At 49.8% G+C, this 20,358-nt stretch overlaps 3 protein-coding genes across 17 annotated transcripts in view; 2 read left to right on the forward strand and 1 right to left on the reverse strand.

The window, feature by feature from the left end:
* Positions 1-3,006: 3,006 nt before the first annotated feature.
* Positions 3,007-14,377, forward strand: NRBP1 (nuclear receptor binding protein 1). 2 transcript variants are annotated; one of them, XM_082642560.1, is made up of 18 exons: positions 3,007-3,123; positions 5,852-6,086; positions 6,269-6,391; positions 6,580-6,681; positions 7,296-7,385; positions 7,539-7,579; positions 7,949-8,043; positions 9,547-9,630; positions 9,816-9,874; positions 10,034-10,132; positions 12,142-12,274; positions 12,474-12,579; positions 12,727-12,777; positions 12,876-13,011; positions 13,216-13,269; positions 13,357-13,420; positions 13,683-13,738; positions 13,825-14,377. In XM_082642560.1, the coding sequence occupies exons 2-18, from the start codon at positions 5,877-5,879 to the stop codon at positions 13,927-13,929; spliced, it is 1,608 nt and encodes a 535-aa protein (XP_082498686.1). In that variant the 5' UTR covers positions 3,007-3,123; positions 5,852-5,876; the 3' UTR covers positions 13,930-14,377. The 2 variants fall into 2 exon arrangements, with proteins under 2 accessions (XP_082498686.1, XP_082498687.1); XM_082642561.1 differs by having other exon boundaries at positions 3,022-3,123; positions 5,857-6,086.
* Positions 14,378-14,418: 41 nt separating this feature from the next.
* KRTCAP3 (keratinocyte associated protein 3) lies at positions 14,419-16,135 on the forward strand. Of its 13 annotated transcripts, none has more exons than XR_014295912.1 (6): positions 14,419-14,939; positions 15,015-15,074; positions 15,371-15,447; positions 15,571-15,705; positions 15,807-15,920; positions 16,043-16,135. XR_014295912.1 is itself a non-coding variant. In XM_082642563.1 (6 exons), the coding sequence occupies exons 1-6, from the start codon at positions 14,568-14,570 to the stop codon at positions 15,912-15,914; spliced, it is 726 nt and encodes a 241-aa protein (XP_082498689.1). In that variant the 5' UTR covers positions 14,419-14,567; the 3' UTR covers positions 15,915-16,135. The 13 variants fall into 13 exon arrangements, 9 of the variants coding, with proteins under 9 accessions (XP_082498689.1, XP_082498692.1, XP_082498691.1 ...); XM_082642563.1 differs by having other exon boundaries at positions 14,419-14,598; positions 14,755-14,939; positions 15,241-15,447; positions 15,807-16,135; XR_014295911.1 differs by having other exon boundaries at positions 14,419-15,074.
* Positions 16,136-16,200: 65 nt separating this feature from the next.
* The window catches only part of IFT172 (intraflagellar transport 172), a 42,046-nt gene continuing 37,888 nt past the window's right edge, over positions 16,201-20,358 (reverse strand). The window contains exons 37-48 of one of the 2 annotated variants that reach the window (XM_082642558.1): positions 20,192-20,301; positions 20,000-20,063; positions 19,823-19,909; positions 19,412-19,528; positions 18,717-18,827; positions 18,407-18,526; positions 17,788-17,883; positions 17,509-17,568; positions 17,325-17,423; positions 16,858-17,011; positions 16,561-16,652; positions 16,201-16,350 (exon numbers count right to left, since the gene is read on the reverse strand). In XM_082642558.1, the coding sequence (XP_082498684.1) occupies positions 16,261-16,350; positions 16,561-16,652; positions 16,858-17,011; positions 17,325-17,423; positions 17,509-17,568; positions 17,788-17,883; positions 18,407-18,526; positions 18,717-18,827; positions 19,412-19,528; positions 19,823-19,909; positions 20,000-20,063; positions 20,192-20,301 (1,200 nt within the window). In that variant the 3' untranslated portion in view covers positions 16,201-16,260. The remainder of the gene's footprint in view (positions 16,351-16,560; positions 16,653-16,857; positions 17,012-17,324; positions 17,424-17,508; positions 17,569-17,787; positions 17,884-18,406; positions 18,527-18,716; positions 18,828-19,411; positions 19,529-19,822; positions 19,910-19,999; positions 20,064-20,191; positions 20,302-20,358) is intronic. The other variant, XM_082642559.1, reaches the window with a different exon arrangement.

The raw sequence follows: 20,358 nt of genomic DNA on the forward strand, positions 1-20,358 counted from the left end.
ACTTGAGAATGGACTTGAGGATATGGGGAGGGGGAAGGGTAAGCTGTGACAAAGCGAAAGAGAGGCATGGACATATATACACTACCAAACGTAAGGTAGGTAGATAGTGGGAAGCAGCCGCAGAGCACAGGGAGATCAGCTCGGTGCTTTGTGACCGCCTGGAGGGGTGGGATGGGGAGGGTGGGAGGGAGGGAGATGCATGAGGGAAGGGATGTGGGAACAGATGTATATGTATGACTGATTCACTTTGTTATAAAGCAGAAACTAATAAAAAAAAAAAGAAAAGAAAGTTAACCAGGAACCTGAAATACCATAAAGTCTAATAGCTAATATCTCCAACATATATAATGAGATCTAAACTGAAAAAAAAAATCCTTGGGTTTGAATAACTTGGACTCTACGTATTGGCTCACAATGAAGTTATCATATCATTTGCTTTATTAAAAAAAGATGGAAACAAAAAAAAATAAAATAAAAAAATAAAATAAAAAAAGGATGTTTAACTTCCCTACTAATTAAATATATGTAAATTAAAACAGTAGGATATCTTTTTTTTTTCCTTAATATATCACCAAAGGTGAAAAGATTGGTAATATGCAATGTTGGTAAGGATGTTGGGAAGCAGGAACCCTAACATACTCATGGTGGTATGGTTATTTGATATCTTTTTGAAGAGAAACTTGGCAATATCTACTCAAAATGTCCTTAGTCTTTGACTTAGCAATTCCACTTTTAAGGATGAGTAAAATCATTTTCACAAGTAGGCAAAGGTGTATGTAGCAGAATGTTCACTACAGCTTTATCTGTAATAAATAATGCTGGAAATAACCTCAAAGTTCCCTGGAGTTATTAAACATTGGCGCATTTGGATAATGGAATACTCTACAGTAGTTAAAAAATTATAGTGCTGTATGTGCTGCTGTGGAAAAAAGTGACAAGAGTAAACTGAAAAAGATTATGTGGTATACGCTTGCCTTTATTTTAAATTATATACACATATATTAATATATACATAGAGAAACTAAATATGGAGAAATACATATCAAAGTCTTAATTATTCTGGTGAATTAAGAGATTTTCACTTTCTATAGCAATTGTTAATTCACAATATTCGTAGAATAGTTGTGAGGATTAAATGAATTAATGTCATAAGGCAGTTATGACATAATTGGAATTATGTGGAATATAGCACATACAAGCTACTATATAAAGTTACATTATACTATGTTATTTTTGAAATAGTTTGATTTGTTACAATAAGCATGATTCTTAAAGCAGAAAAAAAACGATGTGGTAAAAATGTAGGCAGTGTTTGAGCATTTTATTTTTTTATTTTTTGGCTGCACCGCTGCAGCATGTGGGATCTTATTTCCCGCACCAGGATTCGAATACACGCCCCCTGCATTGGAAGGGCAGACTTAACCACTAGACGGCCAGGGAAGCCCCCTTGAGCATTTTCAACATGAATGAAAAGGGACTTCCCTGGAGATCCCGTGGTTAAGACTCCATGCTTCCAGGGAGGGGGGAAAGGCGGGTGGGGTGGGGGGTAAGCGGTGCAGCCAAAAAAACATACAAAAAACCCCCAACCAACCAACCAACCAAACCCCCCCCCAAAAAAAAAACATGAATGAAAGGTTAAAAACAAAACGAGAACTTGAAGATGCCAATGGGTCCTCTGTGCAGATTTGAAAGGAGCTAGTTGAAAGGTAAAGGTTGATAATACTAAGAACCAGACAGAAGAGAATGGGAAACTGTAATAATAGTATCAACGGATACTTAATGAATGTTTACCATGCGCCAGGTGTTCAGTTGCTTTGGAGTCTACCTACCTGGTGAAGAGATTAATCTGGACAGGAGGAGGAGCATCCTTTCCTTGAGATTAGAACAAAGATTCTTAACCTCAACTCCCTGAAATTATATGCTAAATTTGGTGGGCAAATGCCTTTTAAAAATATCCAAAACAAGGTCCAGATTTCTAAAAGAGTGTTTGAGCCCTCTCTTTCAAAGGTGAAAGAATCAAGGAACGATAAAAGTTTGATTTAAAAAATTTTAAGGTGAAGAGATGGAAAATGAGGGAACTTTTGCCAGATAGCCTTCTATCAGTTAAATAGGATTAGAGATTCCCTTTAAGGACAGTGAGATTTGGTGATTATGACATTTCCAAGGACTGATGATTGATTCATCCTTCTCCCTCCACAATGCGTGTCTAGGAGCAGAGTTAACTTCTTTTGGGCTCCGGGTTTGGTTTTCGAAGATCAATGGGCTCACCCACAATCTATCATTTTTTCTTTTCACCTCCTCGCAGTTAACCTAAATTCTTTCCAAACATCTTTTCAAGGAAGTCTTCTTTGATAAATCTTAACTGTTTCGGATTCTAGATATAGTTCTTACCAACTTTCGGTGAATAGCTTAATGCCTCTGATTCAGTATTTTTCCATTTGGCAACTATTACTGAATGAAATTTTCAATTTCTTACGAGGATCAAAAGATATCTGTGAAAACCTCTTGCAAAGTTTTGGCTAACATCAGAACTATCCAATTACGAAGCGTTAACTATTCATTTTCAGTGTTAACGTGTCCAGTAATTTTTTTTAAGTTTTCTGAAGAATTGGTGTTCTGCGCAGTCTCACCCCCAAATACTGAAAGTGGGTGGCCGCTCCTCTCAGATTGAGGCTACGTCTTTCGCTCCTTTTGTCTTTGAGTCGGACTAGAACTGTCATGGCGCCTTCAAGAAGAGGGGGAAGGCCTTCCCTTCGCCCAGCAGAATCATCGGGGGCACCAGGACCGGACAGAGGGGTGGACAGAGAGACAGGCCCCAACTGAGACCGAAAACACCGAACGCTCCAAGAGGTCTCAGCCGGACAGGCTCTAGGGGAGGAAACCGGGGTGAAGACTACCCCTGCGAGCGACCGTCTGCCCGGGGCACCGCCCACCCTGGCCGCCCTGTCCAATGGAAACCCAACGGCACTGCGGCACCGCCCATCTGTTGGTCCGGACGCCGCGAAGGCGGGGCCCACAGTTCGGTTGCGCCGCGGAGCGCAGCTGTGAGCGAGTCTTTCTGATCCGGGGCCCCGGAACCCGAGCTGGAGCTGAAGCGCAGGCTGCGGGGAGCGGAGTCGGGAGGTGAGCGCCGAGGGGACTGAGAGGGAGGGAAGGTTTCGGCTAAAGGACGAGAGGATCGGCCTCCGCGGCCAGGACGGTGGGACCCCGGCAGGCGGGTGTCTGGAGGCGGCCCTGCTCACTCGGCAGCCAAGGCCCGGCCCGCCGGAGCCGAGAGTACACCTCGGCCCCACAGTCCCTGCTCGGCCCTCCCCGACCGTTCCCGAGCGGCGGCGGCAGCGCCCTGAATTCTGCGGGCGCGGGGCGCGAGGCCCCGGCGTTCGTGTCGAACTCGGGCTGACGAGAGGCGGGGCCGGCGGCGGGGGCGGGGGCGGCGGTCGCGGGCCCGGCGGCCTGCGGAAGCGCAGCGTCGGGGCCGCGCCTGCTCGCGGGGTCGGCGCGCCGACTGCGCGGGGGCGTGGCCTGCGCCCCTGACTACGCCGCGGGGCTGGCCTTTGGTGAGGTGGCTGCGGCTCGCTGCAGGGCCGGCCCCGGGGCCCGACGGTCTCTCGCCGACAGCGAGCTAGGCGACCTGTTGGAGTGTGAAATTCCTCCCCGAGCTTGCTTGTTCTGCAGGCCTCAGGCCTCCTTTGGTCCGCTGAGGGTGAGGGCGGGCGAGAGGCCTGTGAGCTGTTGCTGAGGAGTTGAAATGCTGAGAAGCTGCAGCCCCCAAAATGAAAAACTTTGCAGGAAAAAACTTTGCAACGATTTATCTACACTGCACGGAAGTGAACACTAGGCATCTCGGGGTGGCGAGGAGATTCCCTTGAGGGGCGTCAATGGCCTTTTCTATATGTGATCTCATTTAAACCTCTGAACGACCGACCCTGAGACAAAAACTCCAGTGTTGCCATCAGCAGGGGGAGTGCTGGGGGATCTTGGGCATTGCCTTCATTTTGCCTACGGGGGAGAGATTGGGGAGGGAGAAGACAAGCACATTCGAAGAGCATCTATGACTGGTAAAGGTTTGGCATCTCTTGCGGTGCCCTGCTGTGGATTAATTGTGCCCTGGGTCCAGAAATTTCTTTAGAGCCCATTGGCTACAGGCTTCCTGTATTAGAATTCCATTGGTATTTCTTATAATGTAGCTGGAAACATTACTTAGCTGTTCAGATTAAGGATGCATTCTATAAATAAAGTAACCCATATGAACTTTCTTACCATTTTTTTAAAGCTACTTTTCAGGTAGATTACTAAGACTGGTTGATTGAAATCTGTGCTAGGCAAGGACCGAGAAAAAAACATAGGCGAAATAACATCTTGCCAGATTTTCTCTGTAGTGCTTTGTTTGCCCTCTGATATTTACTGGAATGTCATCTAATAAAATCTCCTGGCTTGGGTTAAACACAGTGTAGGTTGGGGGCAGAGACGGGCAGAAGGGGGCATCTGAGAGTTCTAAAAAGAAATGAGGGCTTTTCAGAAGGTCGGTGTTGATCAGAAGCGTCTGTATTTTGAACTGACTTACAGGAGCAAATGTACTTTACGGGATATCATTTTCATCCTGGCGAGCACTCCCTTGAGCCCAGCACACATCAGGTTCCAACTCCTTCACGGCCTTCGTTCTTAGAGATATGGGATAACATTCAGGGATTGTCCTGTGATTCTGAAGTTAGTGACATTTAGCTTTTGAGGATTCTTTTTCTTTAGGTAGCCATGTCAATGTATAATACTATACACTAGTTAGTATAAAATGTTATACTATATAGTGCTTTTTCCTATAATGGCTGTGTCTTGAGTTATTTGTACTTGAAAGGAATACCTATGTCAGAGGGTGGAGGCTTTGAGCCATGTGAATGAAATGAAAACTGGAAGCGTAAAGTCTTAGCTCTGCCTTAAATTTGCGGCTTTATGAGTGGGGGCATCTTATTTATTTTGTTCACTATTGTATCTCAAGCACCTAGCTCAGTGCTTGGCCCGCAGTAAGTGCTTAATAAACATTTGTTGAATGAGTGAAAAAAAAAAGTGTTGCTAACCAATACCCACCCATTTGCCACACTCACATCACAGGGAAGGTGAGGTCATCAGGGATGAAGTCACTAGCCACTGCCAGTCACCTGGCCCAAGGGTAGCCTCATCATGGACTGGCAGCCTTATTCTGTGCATAGGAGAGATGGACAGTGAATGCCAAGTTTAGTTCAAGTAGAATAAATCAGCTGAGGGTTTCAGCTGAATAAATTGGTTGAGAGTGCTACAGCTCTAGATCTAGAGCTGGTTCAGTGGAACATTTGGGGGTCTGGAGTCATCTGTTCCGAATAGTGCCCATGTACCTTGGTTCTTGAGCACGGTGCAAGAGGTAGGTGAGGATTCACAGAGAAGGCTATCGGGTAAGTGTTTGCTGAGAAGGAATGAGGCCCCTGGTTTTGCTGTTCATTTGGACCTTATTAAACACTGGTTGTACTACCATAAATCTTGTGCTTGACACTCCCGGGTGAGTCATTTTTTTTTAAGTGATAAAATATGTTTATTAACATAATTAAGCATAGCAACATATTCTTTAAGCTTAAAATATACTTTAGTTGCTCACTGACCTGGGTGAGTCATCTTCAGCCAAGATAGCTCCCCTTCTCTAGACGAGGAGAGTAGTTAATGCTTAGGGTTCATACAGGACTAATTCTGATTTTGGATTTAAAGGAAACAAGGGAGGTCTATGTTTTGTTTTCTTTTTAACCCCAGATTAGGTTATTAGGATGGAATCTTTATAGAATCGATCCTAACCCTCTCTGCCTTCTCCCATCACCCTTGCTCCAACCAATGCAGGCCTGAGTGTTTGTTCCAGCATGTCGGAGGGGGAGTCCCAGACAGTACTCAGCAGTGGCTCAGACCCAAAGGTAGAATCCTCATCCTCAGCTCCTGGCCTGACGTCAGTGTCACCTCCTGTGACCTCCACGACCTCAGCAGCTTCCCCAGAGGAAGAAGAAGAAAGTGAAGATGAGTCTGAGATCTTGGAAGAGTCACCCTGTGGGCGCTGGCAGAAGAGGCGAGAAGAGGTGAGGTAGCAGTAGTTACTCTTGAGAGTGAGACTAAGAGGTAAAAAGTGGAGGGGCAGAGTCTCAGCGGGGCCGACCAAACTTCAACGGGCCAGAGCCTGGGAGAAGGGGATCGTGCGGAGCATTACAATCGAGAGCGCGTGTGGTAACTTTAATTCCCTTTCATTTGGATTTCTTCTCAGGTGAATCAGCGGAATGTACCGGGTATCGACAGTGCATACCTGGCCATGGATACAGAGGAGGGTGTAGAGGTTGTGTGGAATGAGGTACAGTTCTCTGAGCGAAAGAACTACAAGCTGCAGGAGGTAAGTAATGGTGAAAGGATGCAGCCTGTGGGGTGTTAGGATGCTGGTGTAAAGAGGCATTGGGGTTGGGAAGCTACTATGAGAAGAGTACATTGGGGTTAGATCATTTCTAGGGGGGATAGGGAATGGCTTTTTAGGATGATAATGCTTTCTGAAGCCTGTTATCCCAACGTCTCCCCTGCTTCCAGGAAAAGGTCCGTGCTGTGTTTGATAATCTGATTCAGTTGGAACATCTCAACATTGTCAAGTTTCACAAGTATTGGGCTGACATTAAAGAGAACAAGGCCAGGGTAAGAACTTTTTCCTGAGCTTACTGCAAAGAGACTAGCTACACTTGTTGTTCATTCTATATTCAGAAAAAGATAGTTTTGAAACAGAGCTGGAATCAGCTGCTGTTGAGATGAGAGTAAGGCTATGACCACCACCTGTGCCTTTTGTCTGGTTATAGTCGGGACAGAAATCAGTGAATTTTTGTTTCTTCCTTCCCGTAGCTCATATTGCTCAGTAGTTTTCATTTGCCCTATTAAATCTAAGGAAGTGATGCTAAGAACAAAAGAGAGATACTTTATTAAGAAAAACACCAGGTGAGAGTCCGCCTGCCGATGCAGGGGACACGGGTTCGTGCCCCGATCCCGGAAGATCCCACATGCCGCGGAGCGGCTGGGCCCGCGAGCCATGGCCGCGGAGCCTGTGTGTCCGGAGCCTGTGCTCCGCAACGGGAGAGGCCACAGCAGTGAGAGGCCCGCGTACAGCAAAAAAAAAAAAAAAAAAAAAAAAAAAAAAAAAAAAAAAAAAAAAAGAAAAACACCAGGCTTCCAAATTTTATGTATATGTTGTATATGTGTTACCTAGATAAGGGATCATTTCTACTATAAGGCTTTATTTGTGTGCTTTGCCTCTCCAGGTCATTTTTATCACAGAATACATGTCATCTGGGAGTCTTAAGCAATTTCTGAAGAAGACCAAAAAGAACCACAAGACTATGAATGAAAAAGTATGGAGGGAGAGCAGAAAAAGCTTTAGGCTGGTTTGGAGGTTTAAAAAAGATTATGTTAATTATGAAGCTGATCAGGATGGGATGGAGGGAACTGGTTGGAGGGTTAAGGGAGGGGATTACTGCTGACCCTTGGATCAAACTCTGTTCCAGGCTTGGAAGCGTTGGTGCACACAAATCCTCTCTGCCCTAAGGTGAGTAGGATCTGGTTAGTGTCTTTCCCATATTTATTCCTGATTTAGTTCCTCCAAACAGAGTTCAGGGCACTACTCTGCCGTTCTTTTCTGCCTCTCCCCACTTTCTTTGAGTCATATACTTCAAGATTAGGCCCCTGTCGGTCTTTTAAAGGGTTCATCCTAATGCCTTGACCACGATGCTGTCTCCCACCTCTTTCTCCTAGCGCTTATCCAGCTATTTAACTCATCAGGCATAATGGAGATTCAGAGTGTGGGTATTATCTTTGTGGTGACCAGCAGGAGACCAGGCCCTTGCTCCTCTCAGCCCTTGGGATCCCCCTGCCCTAATTTCCCAGTGGCCCCTCTAACAGCCCAGTGCCCCCACAGCTACCTGCACTCCTGTGACCCCCCCATCATCCATGGGAACCTGACCTGTGACACCATCTTCATCCAGCACAACGGACTCATCAAGATTGGCTCTGGTGAGGGGAGGGAGAGGTTCTGGGCAGGGGAGCCTCGGGAATTTGGGAACCATGGGGGTAAGATGAAAGGAATGGGGGAAGACAGAGCACAGTTCTGAGGTGTGGGCTGGTGATAAGAGAAAGGACCTTACTAGGGGTCATTGATAGAGAGAGGCCAGTCAATTAGTGGAGAAGGTGTAGGGTCTAATCTTGTACCTTTTTGGAGGGAAACGGGGGTTCATACAGAGATCTTGACAGGAGGTTGGGAAAGGGCAAGGGTTGGGTGTAAGGGATGATTTGAGTCCCTGGGGCCAGACCCCACCAAAGGAGGTTCCAGGCTGTGCCTGCTGTGAGTGCTTTCATTTGCTGTGTATACGTGTGCAGTGTTTAACATTTCCGTGTGCCGTGTCTGTGTGTTGTTTGTGTGTCCATTTGTCTGGGGCTTGGCTGCTCCATCGCTCACAACTTTTCTCTGTTTTCCTCCCTCCCGCTTACGGGCTGCTCTGTACCCAACAGTCTTTCATAGGATTTTTGCTAATGGTGAGAGCTCCCTCTGCCCTACTTGGGGCGCTGTTTGTGCTTCCTCTGCTCCCCTTTGCGGCTGCCCAGTGCATGCAGTCGTGGGAGCAAACACCGTTCCCCTGCCTAATTAGGCCTGCTTGGCTTCTGCGCTACCAGCCCTCCCCCTGCTTGCCTTCATAACCTGCTTGTTTCCTGTGGATTCTGCCTGGCTGGCCACTTACGTCCTGGATTCTTAATCGCCCTCATCATCAGGCTGGTTCCCTAAGTCATACTGTGTTCCCAGACTCTCTGTGACTTGTAGTCATTGTTTATGATCCCAGTGAGTCCAAACTGGGCCTGGCCCTGGTTCCTCGTTCAGCTCTGTGGCAGGCAATGTTGAGGAATAAGAGAGTAGGGCAGGGGTCTAAAAATTTTTGTGGATTACAAGTGAAACTGATTTAAGGGTATTGGTTCAGTTTTGAGCTGTTTTTGAGTTTCAGTCAGTAAAGGTGGGTAAGAAGGAGGCTGTCTACTTGGTTGTATGTTACTCCTTCTTATCCATCTTCATCCAAGTTTCTGAGGTCTCTTAATTGTTCCAGATTAGGAAGGGCTGCCTGTGTTTTTATACTGTTTGCAGGGTGGATGAATGAACTAGACCAAACGTTTTCATGTGATCTGGGGTTAGGTGTGCCTGGGCTTTGGGGAAGGTAAGCAGGTCACAAGTGAGTTTTTCCTTAAACTGTTGTTCCTTGCCAGCCCAAAGCCCCCGTGTACCTGTTAGTTTAGTGCGGAGCCTTTGTTGCTACCGAGTTAGGGACCTTAGATGAGAAGCAGTAGACCTGAGAAAGGGGAGATAGGTGGTGTTCATGTTTAGTCTGGAGTTCATGATGGGAAAGGGATAGGTTTGCGCCTGTTGAGGGTTAAAGACTTCAGGAGAGAATTTGTCTTTTGGGGGCCTCTCTCTGGAGTGAGGCTGTGCTTTGTTGATGGTGGTCAGATTGTGGGTATCTCCCCTACTCCCAGTGGCTCCTGACACTATCAACAATCATGTGAAGACTTGTCGGGAAGAGCAGAAGAATCTCCACTTCTTTGCACCAGAATATGGAGGTGAGGCATCCCAGTTTCTCTGCCCTGTGCCCATACCCCAGGTTTTCCACTTTACAACCTGAGGGTCGGAGGTAACATAACTGAAACTTTCGTCCTTCTCTACTGGCATGCAAAAAGTTTTAAGACACCTCTGCCATGCCCTGCCCGGGTCCTCTGATTCACCAAAGCTTCTGTGTTTCCCCTAGAAGTCACTAATGTGACAACGGCAGTAGACATCTACTCCTTTGGCATGTGTGCACTGGAGGTGAGGAGACCAGAAGGGTGGGTAGTGGAAAGGGGTCAAATTAGAAGATAGAAGGGAAATGGAGGGTTGACAAGTAAGGTACTGGTCTTGAGGGAGTGATTGTGGGAGCGCTGAGGTTCTTAGGTCTCTATTTTTCCTTTTTATTACCCCTCACTGCAGATGGCAGTGCTAGAGATTCAGGGCAATGGAGAGTCCTCATATGTGCCACAGGAAGCCATCAGCAGTGCCATTCAGCTTCTAGAAGACCCATTACAGAGGGTAAGAATCTTCAGGATCACTCCTCCTTAACAGACTTTGAAATGTCTTCAGATTTTTCTTCCTTTTACCTACTGGGAATATGCGCTCTTCTTTTTTTTTTTTTTTTTTTGCGGTACACGGGCCTCTCACTGTTGTGGCCTCTCCCTTTGTGGAGCACAGGCTCTGGACGAGCAGGCTCAGTGGCCATGGCTTACGGGCCCAGCTGCTCCGCAGCATGTGGGATCTTCCCGGACCGGGGCACGAACCCGTGTCCCCTGCATCGGCAGGCGGACTCTCAACCACTGCGCCACCAGGGAAGCCCTATGCTCTCTTCTAAGAGTAAGAAAACATAAAGCAGAAAGGGCACTCAAAGTAGTGAACATTTCCCTAGGTGTTTTTGGTACACACACACACACAGACACACACACACATTCTCTCTCTCTCTCTCTCTCTCACAGGTTAGGGGTTTAAGATGGGTAATATTGGGACTAAAGTTTGTGTGTTAACTTAGGTTTGTCTATGTGAAGGCAAACTAATTTGATGGTTACCTCAGGTAATTGGTATACACTCTCAGACAACCATCTTGGTATGTATTTTTCTTTCATATAGGCATGACCATCATTGGCACACACCCTTTTATTTATTTATTTATTTATTTATTTATTATTTATTTATTTGGCTGTGCCAGGTCTTAGTTTTGGCACATGGGAATCTTCGTTGCTGCGTGCAGGATCTTCATTGCGTCATGCGGGATCTTTAGTTGCGGCACGCACACTCTTAGTTGTGGCCTGTGGGACTCTAGTTCCCTGACCAGGGATCAAACCCGGGCTCCCTGCATTGGGAGCGCAGAGCCTTAGCCACTGGACCACCAGGGAAGTCCCAACCATCTTGATATTTTTGAACAAATCAATCAGGTTGAATTACTCAAATTAGTCATTTGGGGTTTTATATTTATGTAGTTTTAGTTAGGGAAAGTGCCCTGAAATAAATGAGCTAAGATTTAAAGGATATAGGGGGGAACTTCCCTGGTGGCGCAGTGGTTAAGATTCTGCGCTCCCAATGCAGGGGGCCCGGGTTCGATCCCTGGTCAGGGAAGTAGATCCCACATGCATGCCGCAACTAAGAGTTCGCATGCCGCAACTAAGACCCGGCACAACCAAAATGGAAAATAATAATAATAAATAAAAAGGATATAGGGGTTATGAATCAGGAAGTAGACTATAGTAAGTAGGGTCTGGACAGGAAGGTCCAAACAAGGTTAGTTTGTAACTCATTAGATGCTTATAAAAGGGAGGAGGATAACATGTATAAAATGGATAACTAATAAGAACCTGCTGTATAAAAAAATAAAATTCAAAAAAAGGGGGAGGAGAGAAAAGAAGGAAGATTAGTGGGAAGTCTTGAGGCTAGTGTGGAATAAGTTTCTAGTTCAGTGTCAGGGTGGGCTGTTCAAGTAAGAGATTAGGTATATGGCCTTGTTGGCCTTCCAGATTGAAAGGAGGAGAGCAGGTTAACTGTCCTGGGACCTGTGGGGTTAGAGGGAGCATGGGGAAGTCCAGTGAATTTAATAAATGATGTAGTGAACAAAGGAAATTGTGGTGGTAGGCTTGGGAAATAAAAAGACGGTAACTATTATTGACCACAGTGGGTGAGTTTGGAAAGAGAGGTAAATTTGGTGAGGGTTGGAGAAGGTAGGCAGTGAGTGGGCTAATAAAGCAGAGAGATAGAAAATAAGGAAAAAGAAATCATAAGTTTGAACTGTAAAGAAAAAAAGCTTGCGGTTGGGAAGCAGAAAAATAATGAAAACTAGAAAGACAGTGAATGATACCTTTCATATAATACCTTACAGTTTTCGAAGTCCTTTCAAATACATTAGCAATTTGTTCCCTCAGCCAGTGCTGAGCACCTAGTATGCACACAGCCTTGTGCTAGATACAATGTGAGAGAGAGAGAGAGAGAGAGAGAGAGAGAGACGAACACAGTGGAGTGCTTGCCAGATGCCTGCTCCACTCCCTTGTTCCCTTTTCTAGGAGTTCATTCAAAAGTGCCTGCAGTCTGAACCCGCTCGCAGACCAACAGCCAGAGAACTTCTGTTCCACCCGGCACTGTTTGAAGTGCCCTCGCTCAAACTCCTTGCTGCCCACTGCATTGTGGGACACCAGCGTGAGTCCTCTTGACCCTCCTAGGAATTTTTTTTCCAGTCTGGAGCCTTGTAACTCTCACTGGCATGTTTCCTTTCCTCTTCTATTTCCAAAGGGATTCTTTCCGTTCCTCCCCCACCCTCCCCCAGGACCCCTTGTGCCTTCTGTGATATTAATCTGAACTATCCTTCCATAACTTCCCATTCCGTCATGCCCTCCAGACATGATCCCAGAGAATGCTCTGGAGGAGATCACCAAAAACATGGATACCAGTGCTGTACTGGCTGAAATCCCTGCAGGACCAGGAAGAGAACCAGTTCAGACGCTGTGAGTAACTAACTGAGAGGTTCTGAAAGGGACAGATTGGTCACTCCCACCCTGAGGTTTCTGTCAACTGTCCATTCTCTGGGAGTGGTCGAATTGGCTGTTTTGCTCGTTTCCTTCCTTCCATCTTCCTTCTCTTTTCTTCTGCAGGTACTCTCAGTCACCAGCTCTGGAACTGGATAAATTCCTTGAAGATGTCAGGTGAGAGAAGAATGAGAAAAAAAGCTTCCTTGAGGAGGCAGGGGTGGGTGTCCTAAGGCATCCACGGAGCCCATCCGACCTGTCTGATCTCCACTTAGGAATGGGATCTACCCCCTGACGGCCTTTGGGCTGCCTCGGCCCCAGCAGCCACAGCAGGAGGAGGTGACATCACCTGTGGTGCCGCCGTCTGTCAAGACTCCAACACCTGAACCGGCTGAGGTGGAGACCCGCAAGGTGGGGCTGTGTGGGTGTGGCTGTCTCTGTGGTCGTGGTGGAAGGGAGAGAGGACATCTCAGATAAGGCTTTGTCCTTTAGGGAGAAGAATGTGTTTCTGCTCCCTGGCGTTCATGTCCCGTGGGCTGGAAAGGCTTCCAGCTCTTGTGGGTTTTTTGCTCACTGGTCCCTACTCTAGTGACCCTCACTGTCCCCTCTCCCCAGGTGGTGCTGATGCAGTGCAACATCGAGTCGGTGGAGGAGGGCGTCAAACACCATGTAAGGCTCAGGGCCGGGGCTGCATGGGGCTGGGTGGCCAGAGGGTGGGGAAGGGGAGCCTCATTTTCTGACTGTCCTACTCTCCAGCTGACGCTTCTGCTGAAGCTGGAGGACAAACTGAACCGGCACCTGAGCTGTGACCTGATGCCAAGTGAGTCTTTCCTTTCCCTCAGAGGATGGAGAGTCTATGAGCCTTATCTGTGAGGGACATATTCAGGGGTGGGGAAGGTGACAGGGCAGTAACACATTGACTCACATAGAATGAATATCGTTGCCCCTAAAATTGGAGGGTGGATCTGACAGTTTTGCTTGTGTCATTCTTTCCCAGCCAGGGTCACCTGACTGGGGCTGTTCCAAGGGCTCTGTACCCCTCACTGCTGCACTGTACTCACCCTCTCCCGTTTCTCTGTCAGATGAGAACATCCCCGAGTTGGCGGCCGAGCTGGTGCAGCTGGGCTTCATTAGCGAGGTGAGGTTTCTGGCCTCCAGCCGCCCCTGCCGCCCCGGCTGCCCCTTCTCTCCTCTGCCCGGTCTCACTGAGCTCCTCCCCTTTAGGCGGACCAGAGCCGACTGACTTCTCTGCTGGAGGAGACCCTGAGCAAGTTCAATTTTGCCAGGAACAGCACCCTGAACTCAGCCGCTGTCACCGTCTCCTCTTAGAGCTCACTCGGGCCCAGCCCCTAATCTGAGCTGTGGCTGTCACGACATGTGCTACAGCCTTCCTGCCCCTTCCCCCCAGACAGTATTACCCTGTGAAGCCCCTCTCTCCTTTATTATTCAGGAGGGCTTTGGGGCTCCCTGGTTCTGAGCATCACCCTACCCACCCCTCCCCTTCTCTTCCATCCCTCTGCACTTTGTTTACTTGTTTTGCACAGACGTGGGCCTGGGCCTTCTCAGCAGCCGCCTTCTACTAGTCGGAGGCTAGTAGCTGATCTGCTGGCTCCCGCCCAGCCTGTGTGGAAAGGAAGCCCACGGGCGCTGGGAGCTGAATTCTACAATCCCGCTGGGGCGGACGGGGCGGGAGAGAAGGGTGGTGCTGCAGGGGTGGCCCCGGGGGGCCATTCGATTCGCCTCAGTTGCTGCTGTAATAAAAGTCTACTTTTTGCTACGCGCGTCGTGTGGGTGTGTGGGTGTGGGTGGGTGTCTGTGGGGGGGGGGCGGGGCGCGCGCGCGCCTGCCTCTCCCGCCAGGGGGCGCGGAGGTTGGGCTGCAGGTGCTCACGGAGAGCGGAACTGGCCGGGGAGCGAGGGCGGGGCCAGGGCAGGTAGAGCTGCCCCGCGGCCAGCGCTGAGGGACCGATGAAGTGCCGCTGCCGCCTCTGCGTTTTCGGTAATTTCTGGCCCTTCCGGTCGCCGCCTCCCCTGAGCGCCCACCCTGGACCCGCCCTATGCCCCGTGGCCGACTGCGGGCCGGCAGCGAGGGGCCTCCGCCGCCTCGGCCGTCTGCTTTCCCGCTCAGGCCTGCCCCTCCCCCCGTGCTTTGCAGACGCGGCCAGGGGGCCCCGGCGGCTCATGCGCGTGGGCCTGGCGCTGATCCTGGTGGGCCACGTGAACCTGCTGCTGGGGGCCGTGCTGCACGGCACCGTCCTACGGCACGTGGCCAACCCCCGCGGCGCCGTCACCTCGGAGTACACCACCGCCAATGTCATCTCCGTGGGCTCCGGGCTGCTGGTGAGCGGGGCCGGGCCGTGGGGCGGGCGGTTGGCGCTGGAGAGCGGCGCGGGCCTCAGGTTTTGTTTCTTCCAGAGCGTTTCCGTGGGACTTCTGGCCCTTTTGACATCCAGGAACCTTCTTCGCCCACGACTGGTGAGGGGATTTCTGGAGCTTTAATGAGGAGGCCCGGAGTCAGGGAAATGGGGGCTGACTCAGCTTCATCTCTGGTGGGAGGAGGAGCCCCAGATGGAGTAACCGAGGTGTCAGTGGGAGAGGCAGCCACCCCCAGGCTGCTCACCCTGACCTCTGCCCCTGCCAGCACTGGGCCCTGCTGGCACTAGCCCTGGTGAACCTTCTCTTGTCTGCTGCCTGCTCCCTGGGCCTCCTCCTTGCTGTGTCATTAACTGTGGCCAACGGCGGCCGCCGTCTTATTGCTGACTGCCACCCAGGACTGCTGGATCCTTTGTTACCACTGGACCAGGGGCCTGGACACACTGACTGCCCCTTTGACCCCACAAGAATCTATGTGAGTCCTTTCTCTTCCCAGCCTTTTTGCGGTCCACGGAGCCTTGGCCCTGCCCTGTAATCGCCCCTACTTGCCGCTCCTGCCCCGCTTCCTCTAGCCTCCCGCCCTTCCCTCACCTTTTAGGAGACAGCCTTGGCTCTCTGGATCCCTTCTTTGCTCATGTCTGCAGCTGAGGCTGCTCTATCTGGTTACTGCTGTGTGGCTGCGCTCACCCTACGTGGGGTTGGGCCCTGTAGGAAGGAAGGGCTACAGGAGCAGGTAAGGAAGATGCACAGGAAGGGTTCATTCAACACAGAATGCGTTGAAAAGATGCTGAATTATATACAGGGCCGGAGTACTAACCCCACCCTCTTCTGTAGCTGGAGGAACTGACAGAGCTTGAACTTCCTAAGTGTAGGAGGCAGGAAAATGAGCAGCTACTGGATCAAACTCGAGAAATCCAGATATCACAGAAAAGTTGGGTTTAGGGACAGGTAATGGGCCAGGAGGATCGTGGCCTGGGAAAGGGTGGTGGCAGGGACCACTCTTAGAACTGGGTTGGGTCCTTTGCTATGCTGCTTGCCCTCTGACTCAGGCTCTTCCTTCTGTCAAGCAGGTGCTGATCCGGAGGCTCAGTCCACAAGGATCTTCCACTGACCCCTAGGATATGTTTATATAATAACAGTTGTAATAAAAGAACTTCTACTTCGTTATGATTCCTTTTGGGGGAAAGGGGCGCTGGGCTAGTGTTGGGGGTGAACTTGATCAAAGAATACAGTGGTCTCAGTTACTTACAAGACTTTAATGAGGGATGGAACCTACTAACTCTGCCAGTTACTGAAAGGAGAAGCTAGTGCTGGGCAGTCCCCCGCACCACTGACTGATGAACTTCAGCACGTCTTGGCACACAGGGCTGTGGGAGGTCTGTGAGGAAACAGAGAGCATGAGAGGAACTCAGCAGCGCTGGGAAAAAACATTCCTGATACAAAGAAAACTTGCTCCATCTCAGTGTGGGGAGCAGGGTTCAGGCCTGCACCTGCCCTCTTGACAGCACCTCCCCTACCCGGCACGGTTGCTGGTGGGTTCTTCAGCGCTGTTCTCCCTACCCCCATCTCTCAAGCCTTCCTCTCTAACCTTGATGGCCATAAGGAACTTATTCCAGTTGTCCTTGTTAGCTGCCTTCCCTGGCCGCTTAAATTCAATTTTGTTCCTCAGAATGGGGTATCCTGGAGGGGTGGGGGGAGAAAAAAAGATGAACTGGAGTTTGCGATGGGTTGAGGGGGAAGAATGAAGAGCAATTTAGGGGTAGAAAGTAGGCTGTTCTTGTCCTCTGCATCCTTTCCTGAATCACAGTAAAATAGTTTCTTGATCCTGCTGTTTTTCCCTCCTCTCCACCCACCACAGAACATGGGGTGCTGTAGGGTTCTGTACCTGTAATGAGGCAGGGCAGTGCCCGAACTCCAGTGCTGGCCGCCACCAGGGAAGCCTCGTAGGCACCGCGCTCATCCCGAGGTAGAACCTGCTCCAACCGCTGGTCCATTGAGATTGTGAGCACCCAGTCTCGAACCTCTTCTCTCTCAGCCTCCTGGGAAGGACAGAGCAGCTTCACGCAGGGCAGGGCAAGTGGAAGGTGGTGGGTAGAGGGTTTGCTGAGCCGTCATCCTGTGCACCACCTTTCACCCACAAACGATCCTCCTGGGATTGGCGGTCACAGTCACAGCCTTAGCTTTTTCCTCTGCTTCTACTTTCACTGAACGAACAGTGAGGGCTGAGGCCCTTCCAGAGACGTTGCTGACTGATGCCATTACAAAGTGTTGGGAGGACCATCCTAAAGTGGCCTCCCTTTCCAGTGCGCTCACACTCGTGAGGCCTCCTGTTCTCCAATCCTGTGCCCTTACCGGGACGTGCTGCTTGGCTGGGAGTGGCACCTCAAAGGGAATGTCTGTATCCTGAAAGTCAGAGTGGTCAAGGGCATCCAGAGTCCCTTCTTCGATTGCCTGCGGCAGAGTGGGCAGCCATGAGATAAGCACAGCCTGTGACAGGCAAAACCTCCCAACCTCTGGGCACAACTGCCCTACTCACATCGGTCAGATCCAAAAAGCGGTTGAGGAAGACGAAGGCCATGTTCTGCCAGCCAACTGCCTGCACCAGAGAAAAGGTACAAGTGGGAGTGAGCAGCTGGGCGTGGCTGTGTTTCTCCAGGATGCAGGGGGGAGAACCCAGGAAAATACAGGAAAATGATCTCCATAACGTCGGCCCTATGCTCAGCTCTGCTCTACCTGAGCAGCGGGGATTTCCTACTTTCCAACTTTTGATTTCCTTCTCTCCTGGGCCCCGCCCTTGCTTGGCCCCATTGCTCACCTTGGCGGCAATGCCTGCTTCATAGAAGGCCTTGTCGGCAGGTAGTAGCTGGGTGTGACGTAAGAGTGAAACAGAAAGCCTGGCAGCCACAGTTTCCTACGGGTTAAAGTCAAAGCACTATGATCCTGGCACTATGTGACTGAGCTGCCAGACCAATGATCTTATAACTAAGGCAGCCATAGAACCAGAAAACCAACAATCAATATTAAATTGCTCTGGGTCATGCAGTTCTGGGTCTTAGTTTTTTTTTCATCTGCGCAAGAGAACTGGACCTAGGTTATTTCTAAATTTCCTCCCACCTCTAGAATTCTACTGTCCAACTCCAGGAAATAAATATACAATATACTATCATGGATAAGCCAAAGGCATGTATATATTATAAGAGGTCAATGCAGAAATCATGGAATTTGAATGTTTGAGCGTAATGAGGCTGGAGCTGTGTGGGCACAGAGCCCTAAGAAGGTCAGAGGAATACAAAGAAAACCATCTCAGCAAGGGTAAAGAGAAACTAGGAGAGCAGTGGGCCAAGCCTGAGACCGTCCAGAACTTGAACTCATTCAACTTCATACATTTGAAGCTGTGTCTGTAAGACTGAGAGCGCCTCCCCACTCTGTCTCACCAGCTGTTGGATGCTCTGGGCCGCAGAGCGAGTGGCATAGTAATGCGCGATCAGCAGCATGGTCTCGAACTCCTCGTGGGCTGGAGAGTTTGCCTCGCTGGACTTCACCAAGTTTTCACACTAGAGCAGGGAGAGTGCACAGCCTGGGTGAGGGGTCAGAGGAGTGCCAGGGCCAGAGTGGTCAACTGATGGCCACCTGGACAGAGGAAGGTAGAGTCCGAGGGTGAAGGTTTATGTGCGTGAAAGAAAAGACGAGGTCAGGGACAGGCGGAGTGGCCTTTCGGCTCTGCTGTCCAGGCGACTTCCTCACCAGGTTGAAGAGGACGTCCCGAAGGTCAGCCCAGTTGTGATAGGCCTCGGCACTGTTGGTCCCGGGGGAGCTCACCATGTCAGTGAAGATCCTTCTGTAGATGTTGAAGTTCTGGAGGTGGAGGGGGAAGGAGAGCTGAGTGAGAAGAGCACAACTAGAAGAGAAAGTCAGGGGAAGTGGGGCCAAAGAGGAAAACAGGCTGTAAACGTGCGCGCGCGCGCGGAGGAGCTATGGGACGCTGCTGGACAAAGTGTTATTTTAAGAGAAGAGGAAGAAGGGCAAGAAAAAGCGATTTCTTCCCATCTGGCGCCGTGGGTGTGGGCAAATGTGGGACTGTGAATGTGCAGTCACACTGTTAACGGGGTGACAGTGTCCGGAGAGCTGTGATGCTCAGACAGGAGAGCGGTGCTCACTCTGGAGGAAGTTAGGAAGGCCCTAGAGGTGTGTGCGGTTCATCTCTGAAAGACTGTTCCCTGCGTGTTAGCTAAGGGCACGGGCAGGTTGCTGGGTGTTCCTTCCAAGGATAAATCCTCTAGAGAGGCTGTACATTCCTGAAGAGGCTGGGTGGGGTCTCTGGGGACGATGCTCTCTAATGAAAGAATCCTTTGAGAAGACAGATCCTGAGGGCGTGAGTGGTTCTTGAGAAGGTAAGAATTTCCTTGAGGAAACGTTCACCCCAAGGAGCCGGCTGATACCTGTGGGTTAGCAGGGGCTCCGTGTTGCACATACAGGGCCAGTGCCTGGGCACAGCCGCCCTCTCGGATCAGGTGAGTCGCATACAAAGCCACGTACTTGTGCAGAATCTTGTAGTTCTGTTCCAGAGGTGCAGGAAAAGCAAGGGGAGGTTGGGGTCAGTAAGACCAAGCAGTGAGGGTGGGGTGGTGACTTGAGGCCATGGATTTGTTTAGGCGGCCAAGGGCATATGCAAGCCAGGCCCAGCTAGGCCTCTGACCCCACTGTCAGAGTGTGAAGACTGAGCTCTCTGACGCTGATTAGGGATCTCTGGGGTTTGGGCTTTGGAGGAAGTAAAGAGAGACAGCTCTGGGACAGGTGGGGAGTCAGAAAAATACATAGAAGAGCTGGCAGTGGGATGAAGAGAGGAGTACCTGCTTGGTAGCGGTTTCAATGCACTTGTCCCACTGGCCCTGCTCCACATATAGGTCCAAAGCAGCCACCACATCCACACCCACAAGCTACGGATCAGTTGAAAAGACAGAGTTACACGAGGAGAAGGAGACAGAGAATCTCTTGAGCTTGCCTCCTGCTGACTCTGCCAGTCTCACCGAGTCCACTTTGCCCTGGTTCTTGAGGAAGTCTTTATAATGCTGGTCCACATAGTCTTCATACCTGTGAAGATGTGCAGAGATCTCGCACTTCACGGTCCTGGGATGCACACCCTTCCCATGAGGACTTTCTCCCAATCTTTACAAAAGGAAGTAAAGAGAATTTCTAGTGAGGAGGGGTCATGAGCTTACCGGGGATCTAACTCCTTAGCCACACGCTTGGCCTTGTTCCATTCCTCACCCTCAATGAAAGCATCGATCGCTTCCTTGACTAGGTCCAGGTTCAGATAGAGCTCTGCAGCCTGCACAGTGGAAAGTCAAGAGACTGGAGATCATCTTTCCCCTCCCTCCCCAGTCTC

The sequence above is a fragment of the Mesoplodon mirus genome (assembly GCF_964341445.2).
Source record: "Mesoplodon mirus genome assembly, chromosome: 14".
Taxonomy (NCBI): domain Eukaryota; kingdom Metazoa; phylum Chordata; class Mammalia; order Artiodactyla; family Ziphiidae; genus Mesoplodon; species Mesoplodon mirus.

What these genes read in the sequence shown, in the direction of transcription:
- NRBP1 (XM_082642560.1), top strand. Translation starts at nt 5,877, where the DNA reads ATGTCGGAGGGGGAGTCCCAGACAGTACTCAGCAGTGGCTCAGACCCA. An exon ending in TTAAAGAGAACAAGGCCAGG is followed by an intron (nt 6,682 to 7,295) that starts GTAAGAACTTTT and finishes TTGCCTCTCCAG; the next exon opens with GTCATTTTTATCACAGAATA. An exon ending in CAAATCCTCTCTGCCCTAAG is followed by an intron (nt 7,580 to 7,948) that starts GTGAGTAGGATC and finishes GTGCCCCCACAG; the next exon opens with CTACCTGCACTCCTGTGACC.
- KRTCAP3 (XM_082642562.1), top strand. Translation starts at nt 14,568, where the DNA reads ATGAAGTGCCGCTGCCGCCTCTGCGTTTTCGGTAATTTCTGGCCCTTC. An exon ending in ACCTTCTTCGCCCACGACTG is followed by an intron (nt 15,075 to 15,240) that starts GTGAGGGGATTT and finishes TGCCCCTGCCAG; the next exon opens with CACTGGGCCCTGCTGGCACT. An exon ending in TTGACCCCACAAGAATCTAT is followed by an intron (nt 15,448 to 15,570) that starts GTGAGTCCTTTC and finishes CTCACCTTTTAG; the next exon opens with GAGACAGCCTTGGCTCTCTG.